This window comes from Xiphophorus couchianus, chromosome 13 (genome assembly GCF_001444195.1).
Source record: "Xiphophorus couchianus chromosome 13, X_couchianus-1.0, whole genome shotgun sequence".
Lineage (NCBI taxonomy): Eukaryota > Metazoa > Chordata > Actinopteri > Cyprinodontiformes > Poeciliidae > Xiphophorus > Xiphophorus couchianus.
In genome coordinates this window covers 9,195,345-9,212,470 of record NC_040240.1, presented here as the reverse complement: position 1 = coordinate 9,212,470, position 17,126 = coordinate 9,195,345, and the positions used below count along the sequence as shown (strand labels likewise).

The 17,126-nt window shown below is 40.2% G+C and overlaps 1 protein-coding gene and 1 long non-coding RNA gene across 6 annotated transcripts in view; one reads left to right on the top strand and one right to left on the bottom strand.

Annotated features, from left to right (window-relative positions):
* Window positions 1-13,416, top strand: part of dync1i1a (dynein cytoplasmic 1 intermediate chain 1a) — a 59,881-nt gene extending 46,465 nt beyond the window's left edge. For all 5 annotated transcript variants that reach the window (XM_028036892.1, XM_028036893.1, XM_028036891.1 and 2 more), the window contains 3 exons: window positions 4,411-4,551; window positions 7,869-7,994; window positions 12,683-13,416. In XM_028036892.1, coding sequence (XP_027892693.1) covers window positions 4,411-4,551; window positions 7,869-7,994; window positions 12,683-12,793 — 378 coding nt within the window. In that variant the 3' untranslated portion in view covers window positions 12,794-13,416. The remainder of the gene's footprint in view (window positions 1-4,410; window positions 4,552-7,868; window positions 7,995-12,682) is intronic.
* Window positions 2,616-4,404, bottom strand: LOC114156448 (uncharacterized). Its single transcript, XR_003597942.1, has 2 exons — window positions 3,945-4,404; window positions 2,616-2,735 (listed from the first exon to the last, which is right to left on the bottom strand). It is a non-coding gene; the product is annotated as an uncharacterized LOC114156448 (long non-coding RNA).
* Window positions 13,417-17,126: the final 3,710 nt, after the last annotated feature.

Sequence of the window (17,126 nt, the reverse complement as noted above, 5' to 3'; positions counted from 1 at the left end):
AGGAGGAAGTAGACTAGGGATTCTAAGTTAAAATTATTGGTTTAGAAAAGCTGATGTAGACTAAAAAAAAGAAACCGTTAAGAAAATCATCTTTATAAAGGCTTGCTGAATATGATAAAACACATAATGAATTTCCCGTTATACCTACAGCCTGATCCTGGATCATGTTTTACTTTTCATACTTGGCTCCGACAGGCCATAAAACATTCTGATGAATTCTGGCGCAGGTTTGCAAGCAGCCAGTCCATAAAGCTTGAGCAAAGAGCCCTGTGACACATATTAAAACATTTCTGCGGATTTTCATCAGGAGAGTGTGTTATTTTTTCAGGATTTGGGAATTCCCTCTCCTTTGAGGGCCACCGCAGGAATGCACGTCTGTCTCTCTTCCAGCATAACCCATGTTTGTGTGTGGGCAGGCACTTACCTGGAGGTGTGAAGGTGTGTGACTACAGACACACCGCATATGTCTCTCATATATCTTAAGAAGGCAGTTTTTGCTGGGGCTGAAATCCCCTAGAGGTCGGCCTTCAATCCTCCGGTCGCTCACGCACACACACACACACACACACGCACACACACACACACACACACACACGCCCTCGCACTCGCACTTGCAGATCGACTGAGAATTGTTTTCGTATTCACTTGCACGTTTGCCCTCACAGTTCAAAAAGGCCGTTGTACAGAAGCCTGCTAATGTTTTTACTCTCAGCGGTGCAAATATTGTGGCTAGCGAGACCGTTCTGCGCCGGGCCAGAGTTTGAAAATGTCGCGACAGCTGGGAGTGGGTTTATGATTGTGCATAACTTGAACCGTCTTGCTCTCTTGACCCCAAACCCAGCGTCTACTAAGTGATTGGATGAAGTATAATAATTCCACTTTTGCTCTCTGAAGAAGTTAATTAAAGGCCTGCATCACTGTTAGTTCAGGTGATTGTTGAAGAGTGTGGATCAAGTCTGGAGCTGAGCGTCGGTAGGTGTCTTTGGAAATAAGATTATAGCAGGGGTCTGTCCCGGTGTGCTCTCACAGCACAGAATATGAAGGATTATAATTAGATGAAAGTGTGTCAGTACGGCCATAAAACCCGGAATTAGCTTAAACCTTAATAGACACGGTGAACCTGGGTAACAATAATGAAACGCAAGAGTGTCTCCATTACGTTGTACAACAGATGCAATAAACAGAGGAACAGATGCAATCTTTAACTCTTGTTAAGATTAATTAATATCTATATCCAACAAGATGCACTGCTTCACATTAAGCTCAAAATTTCAGTTTTTAGCCAGTGGAAGAACATTTTGTAAAGAAAAAGAAAAATCGGACACTATTTGGGAATGCTTTTGCAAACATAATTGATCCATTTTAAATGTGTAAAAACAGCATTTAGTGAAGCTGAAGGCTTTTTAGACGAGGGTCATTCTTCTGGTAAATGCAATAGAAACACAGGGGGCCTAATAATGGTCCCAAAAAACTATCCAGATTCCTGGAAAAGGTTGCTGCCATAAAAACGTGTGTTAAGTAGCTTCTTATTTACCTGTAAGTAGTTGATACTGAAATTTCCTCTCAGTACCGCCAAAGGCAGTCCACACTTGTACCACATTTTGTGAGCCGTGACTCAAAGGAGCTAATAGGACAGAAGTAATTTTGGGTGAGCTGCTGCTTACATTTTGGACTGAAGTCAAATTCTCAGTTGTATTTTTTATGCCAGTGTGTTTTGATCAGTGTACCTTCTATTAATGTTGTTGTTTTCTTTAGTATTGCATCTCGTCACTTTCCTAAAATTATGGCCTATATCATTTTTTGCCTAACGTGATTTTGACAAAAAAAGAAAATCACCACATCTTTTTTTTGCCGAAAAATGATTTGAGCAAAAAATAAAAATCACTTTTGGCAGAAAATCACTTTGGTTGTTATTTTAGGAAGGTGACGAAATATTTGATGTCTTGCACAATTTAAAATTAATGTTTTGCAGCTCGGTCTTGCAGAGTTCTGATAACAGAGTTCAGGTCCTCCAGTATTACTTTATTGCACTCTATTGAGGTATGGTTCTTTTGCTCAGACGTGCAAGATGCTTCGTATCCTACTATCACTGGAAAGATAATGACAAGCAGGTACTTTCTGTGTGGCGCCACTCGGATTAAACTATGTTTTGAGATGAGTTTCGAAACTTTTCACAATCTTAGGAGATGGTGGAAATGACCAAAACAGAAGCTTAAGCCTGAATCAGTTCTGTTGATTTTATGTAAGTCATGTATAATTTTGACTTTATATCCAAAGTGACAGATTTTAAAGCCAATTAAAAAAGAAAAGGGTTACTGCCGGAAGATGAGCTGTGATAAAAGATGACAAGTAAAGAATGAGGACAATGAGCGAATGATATGGTGAGAACTTTAAACGTCGACCCACCAACTTATTGAATGTAAAACCTGTGAGGCAAAGAACAAGAAAAGAGTTCTGCTGTCGTCTGAATGGAAAACTATTTCAGTCGAAGCTAGAAATGTACTCGGATGTTTGTTTGCGCCGTGTTTCTAAGTGCGTACGTGTTGTCTCCCAGAAACTTTGTAGCAAGACAATCAAAGGGGAGTAGGGGCTAAGAATGAGGAAGAGAGACAGAATACTGTACATTCTTTTATTTCGCTCCTGCAGCCAACCTGTCTCCTCTCCACAACCCCTCCCTCTCTTCTTGTCAGGAACGCAGTTTTGTTTCTTAAGCCCTTGGAATCTGAGTCGTCAATCTGAAAAATGGGGATTACACTCAGTCACACACACTGAAGCGGAATCTCTGATTTTAACACTTATAAGTATGCTTCATCGTGGATGGCAGCCATTAGGAGGAGCACAGTGTTCGTTTGGTCCAACGGGTTAATTATCTAGGGCACAGCGTTTAGTATTGTTTTAAATATTCTTGTGCAGAGAACATATTAAAGATGTTTCCCTTAAATAGAAGTTCAAAATCAACTGATGAGACACAACAACTAAAAGTCTTACTTACAGAAAATTACACTTTGGTTAAAGTGTAATAAAAACTAACAGTACAAAACAAAACAGAAGTATAGGCATTTCTGTAAAAATGTTGATTGAGAGCTCAAAATGTAATTTTTTTATTTAATTTGTTAGTAGACTGCTAAAATTGGTGCAAGTTGGGATTTTTATGTTTTGTAATTTAAGCAGTTTTTGCTATATCTTTTTATTTTATTTGAAATATGACAAAAATTATTATTATGTTAAGTTAAAAAGAACTTTACTGCGAGTAGGTAGCCCCCAACAACTTAACATATAGAGTGGACAAGTCTCTAAACTCCAAATCAATTAAAAATTGAAATTTAGTCATGATTTTAAAGATATAACCAATGTAAATATAGAGAGAAAAATGTTTGCAGTTTATATTTATAGTGTAATGTCACCAGTTTATCTTTGCTTGTCTTTTGTTCCCAGTGTAACTGGGGAACACAATAAACAATAGTCAATAAACAAATGCCAGCTGATCCTTCATTCCTAGCTGTGTTCCAAAATGTTCTTCTCCAAACATTGTTGCCAGGCCAAATGAATAATTATGAGGAATAACATTGTCTCCCTTTTTTTGTTTGCTTCCAAGTACTTAAATAGATAAAATAACACACAGTCATGTAAATATCTCTACAAATTTTGTTGCATTATGATGTAAATTCAAATCTGGACTTGTGTGTGTTCTGTGTGTTGGAGATCTCCTTTCCAACAAAGTGTACTGTAAATAATAACAAGTTATGGTAATTTAGTATTTGTCCACTAGAGAGCACTGACAAGTTTTCCATGCAAAAGTAAATCTCCCACATCTCCCACGGCACCAGATATAAATCTTTATTAATATCAGTTTATGTTAACAGTGATCATCAGCTGATATGATTGCAGAGATTACAATAGCTCTTTACCGCCGAACATAACCAATAAACTCGTCATTAATTAACCTGTTCATGCCTGAAACAAGCACATCCTCCTCGGAGCGCCTCTCGTTCCCATCCACTGTCTGCCCCCTCTTTCTCGTTGCATTCTCTATCTCTTCCCATCTCTCTGACAGCTGTTGTGTTAAGGTTACAGTATACCTTGTGGCGGGGCCTTCTCTTTCATCTCTCCCAGCGGTTTTATGGCACTGTGTGAATGTGCAAGGCTTTTTAATTAGGCTCTGCACCCAGACAGGCCCCAAGGCTGAGGCAGCGCCGCTCTGTCTGAAGCTCACACACTCCCTCTCTCCATTCCTTTTCACTCGGTGTCTCTCGCTCTATTTTTTTGCTGTCCATCTCCAATGTGTCATCTCCTGTAATCTCTCCGTTTCTTCTTCTTTTTTTTTTTTCTGTACAGTGCTATTTCGCACCGTGCCACTCAAACACTCGTCCACAGTTATCTTCTTATTTTCTCTCGCCCCCTCTCTTTCAGCACAACAAACCGCTGTACTCTTTTGAGGACAATGCCGACTATGTGTATGACGTCATGTGGTCGCCCGTGCATCCTGCCATGTTCGCCGCCGTGGACGGCATGGGCCGCCTGGACCTGTGGAACCTCAACAACGACACGGAGGTGTGTGGATTTAGGTCACGGTGGGCGTGTTTTCTGTGTCATCTTGTTCTTTGTCAATATGCGTGCCTGTTTGGTGTCCTCCGGGTCTGTTGCTGGGGCTCAGCCCGAACCGCACAACCCAACACCCAAAGCTCTCTTCTTCACACACACACACACACACACACACAAGATTCAAGATTCCCCTGTAGGCGTTTCTCACAGCTCTCGCTTTAAATCTGACTGGGTGACATCTTCTCGCTCTGGCTCCCACCCAGCCACCCCGCTAACATTTCTACAACCTCTGCCTAACGTTCAGACGACCTCAGAGACCATCTTCCTCCCAAACTGTGTCCCGTCAGAGCAGTGCACAGATGTGTCGGCGACCACAAGGAGAGAGCCCCAGCCCTCAGTCCACAGTCCCATGAAAAATAATGATTAAAAGAAAGAAAGTTCAGGCCAGCATGGGCTGAGTTTTGAAATGCTGTGGTGTGACAGTTATTTTTGAGATGAGTGCATTTAAGGCCATTTGAGTGCTGGAATTCAACATAATCATGTGTAGTATTAAGCACAAAAAAAGTAAAAGGAGTGAATAAATGTCTAAAGTTATGAGCAGATAGTTTTCAATCCTATAACTTGGTCCCTTCATTTCATTTGTCATTAAACATGTATTTCTGCTAGGGATTTTGTTTAAATTAGTTTTGCTTAATCCAGACCTTTTCACACAAATTCACAAAGTGCGTTTGTTGGCACCCCTAGGGAAGCCGTACCAACACAGAAAATTTTGAGAAATTCAGCCTTTGACTTAAGTACATTAAGATTCATTAAAGAAAACATGTATCTCTCCTAAGGGCATAATTGTTTTTTTTAACAGAATCATTAGAATTACTGGGACAGTTGTCTTTATTTTAAAATAAAGACAAAAACATGTATCTCTTATTTATAACGGGGTGTCTTTTTTGTCTCTATTTTAAAATAGGACAACTGAAACATTTCATTCTGAATTATACTGCTTTAAGTTGCCATGCTGGTCTGTGTATTCAAATATACAATTATTAACCCATAACTTTTCAAACAGAAAATAAATATAAAATATGTAAATATGTGGAAAAGCATCTCCTACCGGCTGTTATGTACTGTTGGCTTTGTTAGAGTGCAGTCTATCTTGATATCTTTGAAATACCAGGGAATCCTGAATTAAAGAAATCTGAGGGGACCAGTTGTTGTAATTAGTTATTTTTAGCTGAATATTGGCCCAAATCATACACAAAAATGCTTCATCAGACACAAAATTGACCTTGTCCTTTAAGTCTTTTGATTTAAATCTGCAAAACCTGTAGCTGAAGAGAAGAGACCAGTACCCTTGATGATCTGGACAGCTCATTCGAGGAGGAATAATCAATTATTTTGTCTGGTTAAACCTTCAGGAAAAGTTACAGAGGAAGTCTATTTCCAACTGGAGGTTGTGCAAAATAATATCATCAGAGTGGGAAATAATTGTAATTTTTCTTTACATTTATATTTTGCCCTTCTGAAAAAATGTACTGAAAAAGTGTTTTGTTCTTTCTGAAATGTTATGTTCCAAAACACAAGATTTATTTACATTAAGGTTTTGTATCACAAGTGGCAAATGGGGTCAAAACTGTCTGTACTTGCATACATATACTTCATCTTTTAAAGACTGGTGAATCTTTAGGGTACAACTTCTTCTTCACACCGTTCAAACTTGGTAGGGAGTGAACTTGAATAGACCATTGTCAAAAACAAAAAAACAAGCAACTACTTTATTGTCTGCTTGTCTCCTTGCTGGAGCTTTACGTCCTGTGGACTATACTACAGTTATTTTCATCACATTTATTATAAAGCAAAAATGTAACTTCAACCATGATTCCGTAAAAAACCTTTCTGTCTTTCAACCCTGTCAGCAGACAACCTTTGATCATTCAGGTAAAAGTCCAGATTAAAGGATCCTCCATCTTCCTTCCTCCTTGGTTTCCATGGACACACCAGTGACTACAACCTTAATGCAAGTCTGCGTCAAGACAGATGCTCTCACTCCTCTCAAATAATAAGCTCTCCCTCTTTTCCCATTTTCTCTACCATACAAGACTCTCATGTCTTCCCACTTTAGCTCCCATCTCTGCGGATTGTCTTGCTTTAACGCACGCCGCTGTGGGAGCAGCAGCTCCTCTGTCTGCAGCGCATATTCCCATGGTTCCCTCAACAGCAGCCTTCTCACAGACAGAGGAAGAGTTCATTATCGGGGGCTTAACTCGCCTAACAATGTGCTTTATGAGAAACATTTGCACAGACGAGCGCTCACGCAAACGGATGCGTCGGACGCATGCACGCACGCTCGCTCGCTCGCTCACACACTAGCCAGTCTGATAGCAACAGGCTTTCATTGTTGCCATCATATTAAAAACACAGAGTCATAACAACATTAACAGAGCAGCGTAGCGTGCCTGGTTCTCATTTCCACCACACACACACGGAGTTTTTAAAGCTCTCCGTTCAGATCCACTCTTGCGGAGGAAGGGAAGCTAGTGGGCTAATGGCAGTCAGTCTGTGGTTAGCTCTGCTTTAAATGCGCAGGAGCTCGCTGTGCGAGGAGACGCGATGCCAAGGCCTCTGTCTCCACTGGTGACATGTGTCAGACTCGCCTGCCACATGTCAGGAACAGTTTATGGAAACGCTGCAGATGGTTTTGGGTTTTCAAAGGTGCAACATGAGCACTAAAAGACAGAAATCAAGATTCAGCTCGGCCCATGCCAGCAAACATGCACGGGTTATTTCCAGAATACGTCGGCTCGCATGTGTCCGGTCGAATAAAAAGCCGTAAATGTGACAGCTTTGTATTTGTAACCTCCGGCACATCCAGATGAAGCCACCCTGTTCTTGTGGTAAATTTGCTCTGTAATCACATAATGTAATGTTCCAATTTTTCAATAAACATTAGGACACGTTGCAATTAGGGTCACTAAATAAAATGTGGTAAGGTTTCAAGAGGCTTGTCATAGTACGTGGCTGTTTATTACTCTATTTTGTCTTCAGAATAAAAGAAACCCGCTGCGAATAATCTCGCCAATCAAGAGGGAATACTTTACAGTGGCACTGCTTCTGAAGTAATAAACAAAAAAAAAAACCTAAGCCAATGTTAATAAACTTTAACTGTTAGCAAATGTTTAATTGTGGCAGGTAGTATCTAATTAGTAGTTTTACTTTTCTTGTTTGAACTATTATTTTTGCTGAAGGGAGAATATGGCTTCACTGGAAAATGAAAGGCCAGGTAAATATAATGTATTTTCATCATGTATTTATTGTATTTTTTTTCCTCCTAGGTGCCAACTGCCAGTGTGACCATTGAGGGAGCTTCGGCTCTGAACAGGGTTCGCTGGTCGTCGGGAGGGAAAGAGGTGGCCGTGGGCGACTCAGAGGGCAGAGTTTGGATCTACGACACAGGAGAGGTACATAAAACAACCATTGAAATGTTCAGCTGGGGCACAAAATAGTCCTGCAGAGGTTTTCCTTTGCTGTTGTGAACAAAAGGTACATCCTGAAAATGCTACAGTTTTGGTTAAATACATTAATATTTACTCAGCTTTTTTTGTTTTTGCTGAGGGCTCACATGTTAGATTCACATTGACTCCTATGATACATAGCTGAGAGGCTCTCACGAGTTTCATTTTCAATCAGGTCCTAATTACAACATAGGTGCAAAAAGCATGAGGAAACTAGAATAAAAACAACAAAATTTGCAGTCGCTGGACAGGAGCAGGTAGAGAGAATTTTACTACCAGTAATTTGACCAAATAGTGTTTGTAAAAGAAATATTGGGTCTCAGTACATCATGTCTGTGTTATTATTACTAAATAGTACAAAGCACGTGGAACTGAATCTTAATCTCTGAATTTTTGGCAACATTTTACTTACTTATCAGGAGTAAGTCGAGAGTTTTTACAAAACATTTTCAGCTTCACACTGCTGTATGTAACATTTTATTCAATGCATCTTGAAAGTGCTCCCATCACAAAGCAGCCAGCTAAAGATTCAGCTCTAGCCGACGCGTTTTAATGCTTGAAGATGTTTTTAGCTAAGCTGCTTGGCTAAGTTTAGCATCTTTTTTGTGTGGTAAGCTAGAGGGGAGTCAAGCAGAGCTGGTGGCCTCAGTGCTGGGTTGATGGTAATGAAGAGGCCTCAATAAAACTGAGTGAAGCTGAAAGGTTTTATGGGTCCTTTAGGCAGGGTTTTTTTTTTTTTTGGGTGTGTGTGTGTGTGTAGGGGTGTGTGGTAATGGGGTATTTACTTTACTGTAAACTTGCCCATGTAGCTAAAACTGGGAAGAGAGGGTTTTTTTTTTTTTTTAAGGAAACAAGAAGTATCTCTGGGAATAACAGCAAGTCTGGAGACTTTTCCAAGAAGGACAAAATACCAACAATTTCCAAGTTTCATTTTACTCTAAGCATTTTATTTTAAGCATATTTACCATCGGGGTTATCTATTAAAACTTTACAAGTGTTGCCCTGTGTGGAAAATCCAAATCACAGGATAAAAACTCAGTCCCTGTTGTCTTGTACATTTCAGAGTAATGAAACTCCTGATTTTCAAACCTAGGCATCATTAGGAACAAGCCTCTCGTAGTCGTTCTGCTATTGCTTACGCCACTCATCAGTGCTACGTACCTCCCCTCTCCCCCGCTCCTCCGTGACTGTGGCCAGGTTTCTGATTAATTACAGCCTAGCCATGCGAATGGCTTGCAGACATCTTGGGTGGTGGCTGCGGCTTTTGTCCCACTCCCTCTGAGTCCAACTGTGCTCAGCTAAAGAGAAGGAAAAACGTTCGGTTTGACCCTGACGGTCTGTGCAGCTCATGTGACGGATTTTCCATACTGACAATGTGGCTCCTTGGACTTCAACACTCGACAGATCGTTGGATGTGTTCTTGCTGGCAAACTGGTGGTCTGTCATAAAATATACACCAATCAAATTAGCATGATTATGTTTACTTTTTCTTTGGTAGTAATTGAATGTTTTCACTGTTAGGAATTGGAAGAATTGCTGCTAAACCCCAAATAATAGTCATTATAATTTAAACAGAACTGTTAATTTGGATGCTTTTAACAAAACAAATCTTCTCTTTTTTTGTCAAATCTAATTGGTGAATTAGGCATTTCTGGTAATTTAGTTCAGTTCAATTAAAAACTATTCCCAAAGGGAAATGAAATGTAACTCGCATTATTCATATCTTTTCTAAGAGTTGTTTTAGATGTTTATGGCTGTGAGCAGAAAGCATCTCCTGTAGTGGTCTGTATTACTGCAGTTTTGAAGAAGCCCCTGACTGAAGAGAATTTTTTGTTGTGTGAAAGTATGATGAAGAGGATGCTGCGTGTAATGTTTTGTTTGATTTGCACAGTCATCTCCAGAGGAACAAAACCAGCCCTCTTTATGAGCTCGTTTAGCCTCGTTTTAAGTCTTTCGTTTTGATGCTGCTTCTGTTGGGATAGCAGAAGAGATTACACTCATAATAGATTTATACTGATGCACCTATATCACTTTTAAAACTTATTTTACACCAAAACATTTCAATGCATTTTGCGTTTTCACTATGTATTTCACAATCAACATGTGACACATTACTGCTTTGCTAGTGCTTGTATTTATTACTGTTTTCTTAAATAATAATACAATTTTCACGCAAATTAAGAGTTCTTATGAAACTGAAACCAGAAATGTACAGTACATACACCGTGCAAACAAATACAAACAAACAATATAAATTGTCTTCTTTTCACTGACATTTAATCAGACTAAGCTTTTCCCGTTTTAGGTCGTTTACTACGACCAAAATTGTGTCTATTTGCTAAAGGCTGCATTAACGACATGCATCACTCTTCCATACTCTCTTCAAAGCCAGAAGTGTACATACACTGAGATACACTGTCTTTAAACAGTCTAGACAAAACCACATGATGTGATGAGGTTTTATGGAGTTCAATGGAGTGACGCATTGATGTATTTTAAGGCACACTTCAAGCACTCTGCTTCCTCGTGTGGCATCATGGGAAATTTAGCTGAGATACCAAGGAAGTAATTGTTGACCTAACTAACCTTGGTCAGACTTAACATCAAATTGTGGGATCTAAAAGATTATAAGCCATTGTGACGGTGTGCAAAAAAAATGTGCTATATTCGAATTGATAGATTTCAATCCAAACGGAAACTTGTGCAGTGTAAACACGTCAAGGAAGTCAAAACTTTCCCTAAATGCGCTACATAGCTCAATAACAAATTTTAACCTTTCGTGATTTATAGCGCTGCTTTTTCTCATTTGATGCTAGTTGATTCTTTTCCACTTTCATCATTTTATCATCACTAGGTAACCACTCTGTAGGAGCCATTCCCTTATGACTCCATTCCTCAGAACTAACAGTGTCGTTTATTTCCACTAAACCCCATGTCACTTGAATTCAGTTCACTGGAAAACATCCACATATTCATCCGACCTTTTTCTGTGCCACTTTTTAAAATAGGATAGACAAGAAAACACTCCGTTTGTGTGCTAATTTTAAGTCAGGAAATAGCTATCAGAAGAAAAAGCTCCCTCTACTGTCCATTTAATAACTATTAGGTTTGAAACAACTGGAACTGGAACAAACAGGGTTTGACAAGGAGGTAGATAAATAAATATGCAAAGTTTATTGTTGGAGTATATCTTCATTTTTTTCAGTTTTCAGATTTTGCTGCTGCAATGAACATCAATTTATTGTAAGACCCTTCACACATTTCTCAATTATTGTGAAGGGTGCTGTTTTTAAAATGAACTAATTATGCCCTCTCCTTTACAACCTCCTGTAGGGGCAGCTGTGGAGTTTTCATGTGATACTAATATGCTTGCAAAATGTTTTTATCTTCATGAAGCTGTGCGCGACTATGTAATATCACTTAAGACTCTCTCTGTGTGTTTACATGTTTGACTTTTATTTACTTCTTAGGCTATTTGTGAGTTTTTTCACCCCATGAGCTGGCTGAACTATATACAATCAGAACAGAGCTGACATTAAATTTGATTAGACTTTTTTAAAGGTGGTGTTTTCACAGCCAGATTATTCATTTTCTCTCTGCTGGAAGCACTCCGCAGCGACAGATAGACAGCGTGGGAGCGGCACAGCGAACAAAACACCAGAAGCCTCTGAGTTTTTCATTAATGATGTTTTTTTAAATGATATCGGCGCTGCTAGCACATGTCTGCAGGATCAGGGCGACGTTTGGAAATGTATTGCGAGTCTGAGAGAAAGGCAGCTCATGGTCGTCACACTGAGCACTGCAGACAGTTACCTGCTGTGTCCATGTGGACATTTTCCAGACTTTATACCAGGTGGCTGGCTGGCTGGATGGATAAACTCTGCAGATATTAGCACTCTTAACAGGCAGCTCAGCTGGACAGTGTCACTGTGAAAAGTGCTTCATAGGCAGAAGTTTAATTTTTTTTTTTTTCATATCAGCATAGAAATAAAAATCCTAATTTCTTTTAAATGTGAAATTGAGAAGCTCATCAATCAGATTGTAATGCTGAACAAAGGTAATGTGAGCAAACGCGGCAATCTAGTTTAAAATTGAACAGAAAAGGCCAAACCAGCCTGGCTAAATATGAAGTATTAATCACGGCATTTGTCAAATAATGAATCGACTTTCTGAGCCACATTTTATTTTTAATTCTTGTTTACGCAACCTGATCTGTAGAATAACGAAATCACTGTAACAGAACGATGGGAAAAACACTCAGTTACGGTCAGTATTTGTGATTCAAGAATAATAAGGAGATTTCCGAGGTGAAAAGCCCTGCTGACCAAAAAGAAGACTTTCACACAAAGTGTTTTTCTTCTTCACTTAGCTTTGAGGCACTTTCCATTATGCATACTAACCCATATTAATGCATATTTGGTGTTTGAATGATTTAAAATAGGCAGTTCTAAGCATTTTTAGATGAAGGAAGTGGCAAGTATTCATAGATTTCTAGCTATCCACAGAGAGTTGTCCCTAGACCCCACAAATAATGCAGCATATTAATGGAAAGTTGAGTAGAAGGAAAAAGTTACATCCACGTCCACTCTCCCAGCATTAACGACCTCGCGCCTTTGTGTCTGTGACCTTTGCAGCTTTCCGTGGCCCACCCTGAGGACTGGGCGCGCTTTGCTCGCACACTCATGGAGATCCGCGCTAACCGGGCGGACGGTGAAGAGGAGGGCCCTATGGAGCTGGCTTCATAGGAAGGGACTCCTAAACCAAAGTGGCTGGAGAGCAGGGAGCTGGTGCGATTCGGTTGGTGCCACTGTAGCATGTGATGCTCACTCAGCTTTTCCTTTCTCTGCTTTCAAGCACACCTTCACGTCTGCTCAGAACAAGGCAGAGCTTTTGTTGTAATTTTGCACTGTGTACATGTCTTTTAATTGTTTCTCTGTCTTTATTTATTTGCTTATTGACTTCAGATGGTGTGCTGCTTGCATCTCGTGAGCCTACGGTATATATAGGGTGGCAGTATTATAGCCTTATGAAGATATGTGTACTGTAACGAAGCTTTGTACAGCGTTAACCATTAAGGCAGGGTCATAGAAGTTTGTCATGTATCATTGTTTACATATATAACAACGACTTTATGTTCAGCTTTTTTCCCCTGTTGTTTTAAATCTGCATGATACACCAACTTCAATATTCCAGATGCAGGAAGCTCATTGTAGCTGCTTTATTTCAGTCCGGATACGGAACAGGTGTGTTTTTTCTCTGCTGAATGACGGCTTCTGTGATGAACTGTGACAAGAGCTATATTGTAACTCAGAGTGATTGCTGTCAAATGTTCTATGTTTGCTATTAAAGCATACATAATAAACTGCTTTCTTGCTTCTTTTTTTTTGTGCAGTCTCTTGTCAGGTAATAACACAACCAGCATATGGTGCAGGTGCTTTTTTATTTACCATAGACATGTAGTTGTATAGCCCTGCTTTAAACTTCACCATAAGTCTATCTCTAACTTGGCTGCCATGACGCTGTGAGGCCTTCCCAGAACGGCTGTGTGTATTTTGAGAATAAACAACACGTCAGCGTCACGTCGGTTCACTGATAACGTGAATTCCGAACGCTTTTGGTGACAATGGTGATTTGCTAGAGGTATCAGACCTAAAGGAGTGGTGTACAGAAATGTGAAAATTGAAAACCATTTATCACTTTCCTTCCATTTTGTTATTTGCTGGTCTATCCCATAACCTCAAGACGAATTGAAGTTTATGTTTGTAATGTGACAACATATGAGAAAGATCAAATGATGCGGATCATTTTCTAATCCATTGCATGAAAGTGAACTTCTGGATTTGTCACATAAACTATGTTTTTATTTTATTTATGAGCCACAGGGTCATAACTTGTGTTGTGTAAAGATGTTAAGTCATCCTTTGTTTCTTTATACTGTGTATCCAAAAAGCCTAATTTTATTGCAATGTTTCTAATAAATATTATAATATTTTAGGATTTCTAATCCTAAAATCCGGATCTGACCCAATGCATTTTCTAGCTTTCTAAATGTATTTGTTTTTCTTTTTTTTCTCTCTTTATTTTTTTTGACTTGCCTTCAAGTTGAACAAGTTGAACTTCAGCTGAAATTAATAAGCAGCCTTACCAGATTCCCACAGGACTGTGCCGATGACGTTTCCGAGGCATTCAAAGCATTCTGCACATTGTTTTGATTCGTGTCTTGATGTTGAAAACAATCTTAAATTCAGGTGTCTTCCTAGCGGCGGCAGAAAATATCGCAACGTTTTACAAATAAATTTGTCTCAAAAGCTTCAAAAATGCTCAGTAAATCAGTAACCCTGTCAGATTGATGTCTCACAGCATTTGTCTGCATTAAATTGTTTCAGTCATCCCATCCCTAGAGGTCTGTGTGCAGCTGCTAAAAGATTATAAATGCTGCTGTCCTCACAGTGTAGCGTGGGAGATGCAGTGCAAACATGCCAGCAAATGGGGCCATGGCCAACCTGAGGCCTACGATGTGGTCGTGGTCGGGGAGCCTGTAGGCTGATCCCAGACTTGGGGGTAGGCTTGGAGCCAGCCGGCTCTCTGCAGCGAGCGGGAGATGAGGAGGAAGCTGGGAAGTACAGTTAGACAGAGGGAGGAAAAGTGGAAATGGGTGAAAAAGTAGACCGAAATGGGAAATAGCACCGAGTGTGAACAGACGGCAGTTTTATTATCATCATTATTTTTATTTTGTCACATTTAGCACTCGCCGCCCACAGGAGTAAACATCCTAGGAATATTAACTGCCACCACATCATAACAGAAAATAAAATGCGGCACAGTTTAACATTTCTGCCTGAGAGCAAAGCTAAATCAAATCCCTCACAGTTTTGAGATTTCTCGCCACGCTCTCAGATTTGCTGCCAACCCAGACAGCGGAAGGAGCGCATCAGAACTCGGTCCAGACCACACTGGATGCCCGGCTGGACCAGCGACTGATTTTATGTGAAAGCAACGTGTGAGCTGATGGATGCCGTTCGGCGCAGTTCGAGCTGTCGGTTAAAAGGAGCAGCTCCGCTCGCCGCTGGACCTTTTTTAACTTTACGGCAGCAAATTATTCCTGACAGTGGCCCATTCTGAGCAGAGAAAATGTGCTTGTTCCAGTCAAATGGGTGCTGTCTGCCATTATGACATGCGGTAAAACTCTTCAGTTTGACAAAAATGGATCCAGGGCTCTGACTGAGAGCTGTAGTCTGTCAGCTAATGTGCTCACAACTTATTTTTTGGTCCTGTGACATTTAGTTCCCCTCGTGGAGGAAAGAGGATGAGTTGGAAACCAGTTTGTGGTGGAATTTTGTTGATTGTTCGGGTCGGTGTGATCAATCTGACAGGACGTCCTGTCTAAGGGGACGTGCTGAAAAAGACACGATGTCGCCTAAAGTCAAAGCAGAACCTGCAGGATCTCAGAGATCATCAGCGTGACTCCAAACAAGCTGGAGAAATTCATTCACGCTTAACAGTCCAAATCACATATGAGCGTTTTTAATGGAAATAAGTTGAATTGCCTTTGTGTGTTTAGAAAAAATTAACAAGGAAAACAACAGAGTTTCACTACTTATGATTATTTTTAATATATTTTACAGCACTGTATATCTGTATAGTGCTGTATAGTACCAGTTTATTTACATTTTATTACCAGTTAAAGATATTTTAAAAAAAGAGTACCAGCAGTAATGAAGTGGTTTTGTATGTAAAAAATAGAAATTACAAAAGCATAAGAAAAACTAAGTTTCTGGTATTTTAAAATAGTCCCTATAAATTATGTTAATAACTTTCTTCACTGTGGAACACAGAAGCCTACATCGTAGACAACCATTCGCGCACACTCAGAATTAATACGCATGGTTTGGGAATATGGTTGAAAGTACCTTAAGAAGAACTTTTCACAAGGCCACGACACACACAAAAACACACCACAGTGCATCCAAAATGTGTTCATACTTCATCATTGTTTTTTTTTTGTTTTTTTTGTATTCCCCCCCCAAAAAGATTACATGCAAGCGTAATCTTTTCCCCATATTATGCATTGTGTTCCTGCTTGAGAACATATTTATAGAAGGAAATTTGCTAAGAAGCCACTTTTTCTAGCTGTTCAAATTAGTAGTTCTAACTCAACAGTTACTTCACTATTATAGTTAAATATTGGCCTATAATGCAGCTATTGATGTGTATATAGGGACGTGAAACCAGAAAGAAAATTGCTTATTAGACATGCAGATATCCACTTAGTGAGTCCAGCAATATTTCCAGTACAGCCTAATGGTGTCTAGGACCTGTTCCACGGCAGTACTGGTTCACCTTCACTTCCTGTCTAGAAGGACCCTCTCCTCTGACAGAAGCAGTCCACCGTGCTGCTCGTGCTTTGTCCTGATCCCGTCGGGGTCTCCAGAGAGACGCCTTCGAGAAAAGTCAGAGAGCCTTTCTCTCTGAGAGTTGAACGTGTTTGACTCTAAATAGAGGCGAAATTTACACTTCTCCCAGCACAAATGAGATGATTCGCAGAGAGCGGCCATCAGCAATCGATTGAAGCCTCACATGGCAACTGCATCCCCAACTAGTGGTTTTAGCGCTCTTTGTTCCCCCCCTTTTCATACGCATCCCATTGAATCTTGACCATCCTGCGCTAAGACCGCCACATACACAGACTATACACAACAAGGGGGCCAGTTCGCTACACCATCAACCAATCGAGGCCATTATTTAATCTCTTCCTTTTTTTCCTCTCTCGCCTTTCCTCTCTCACTCGCCTCACTCGTCTCAGAAGGCTCTAAAAGGACCCAGACAATGGACGGTAATGAGAGCAGTGCACACTGTGCCCCGCATGCTGGCGAAAGTGTGACTGCGAGGCCCCCACATCCAGCCACTTCAGCCATGAATGGACCCAATCATCGATTGCTCGGTCATTACCATCAACTACCCTCTTCACAATTTAACTCCAACTTCTTGGTTTCCGCGGCGGCCAAACGAGCTATTTAGCAGGTCTGATCAACTCGGCGTTAGGTAGACTTGACCACCTGCGCCGCTCCGAGAGGAGGA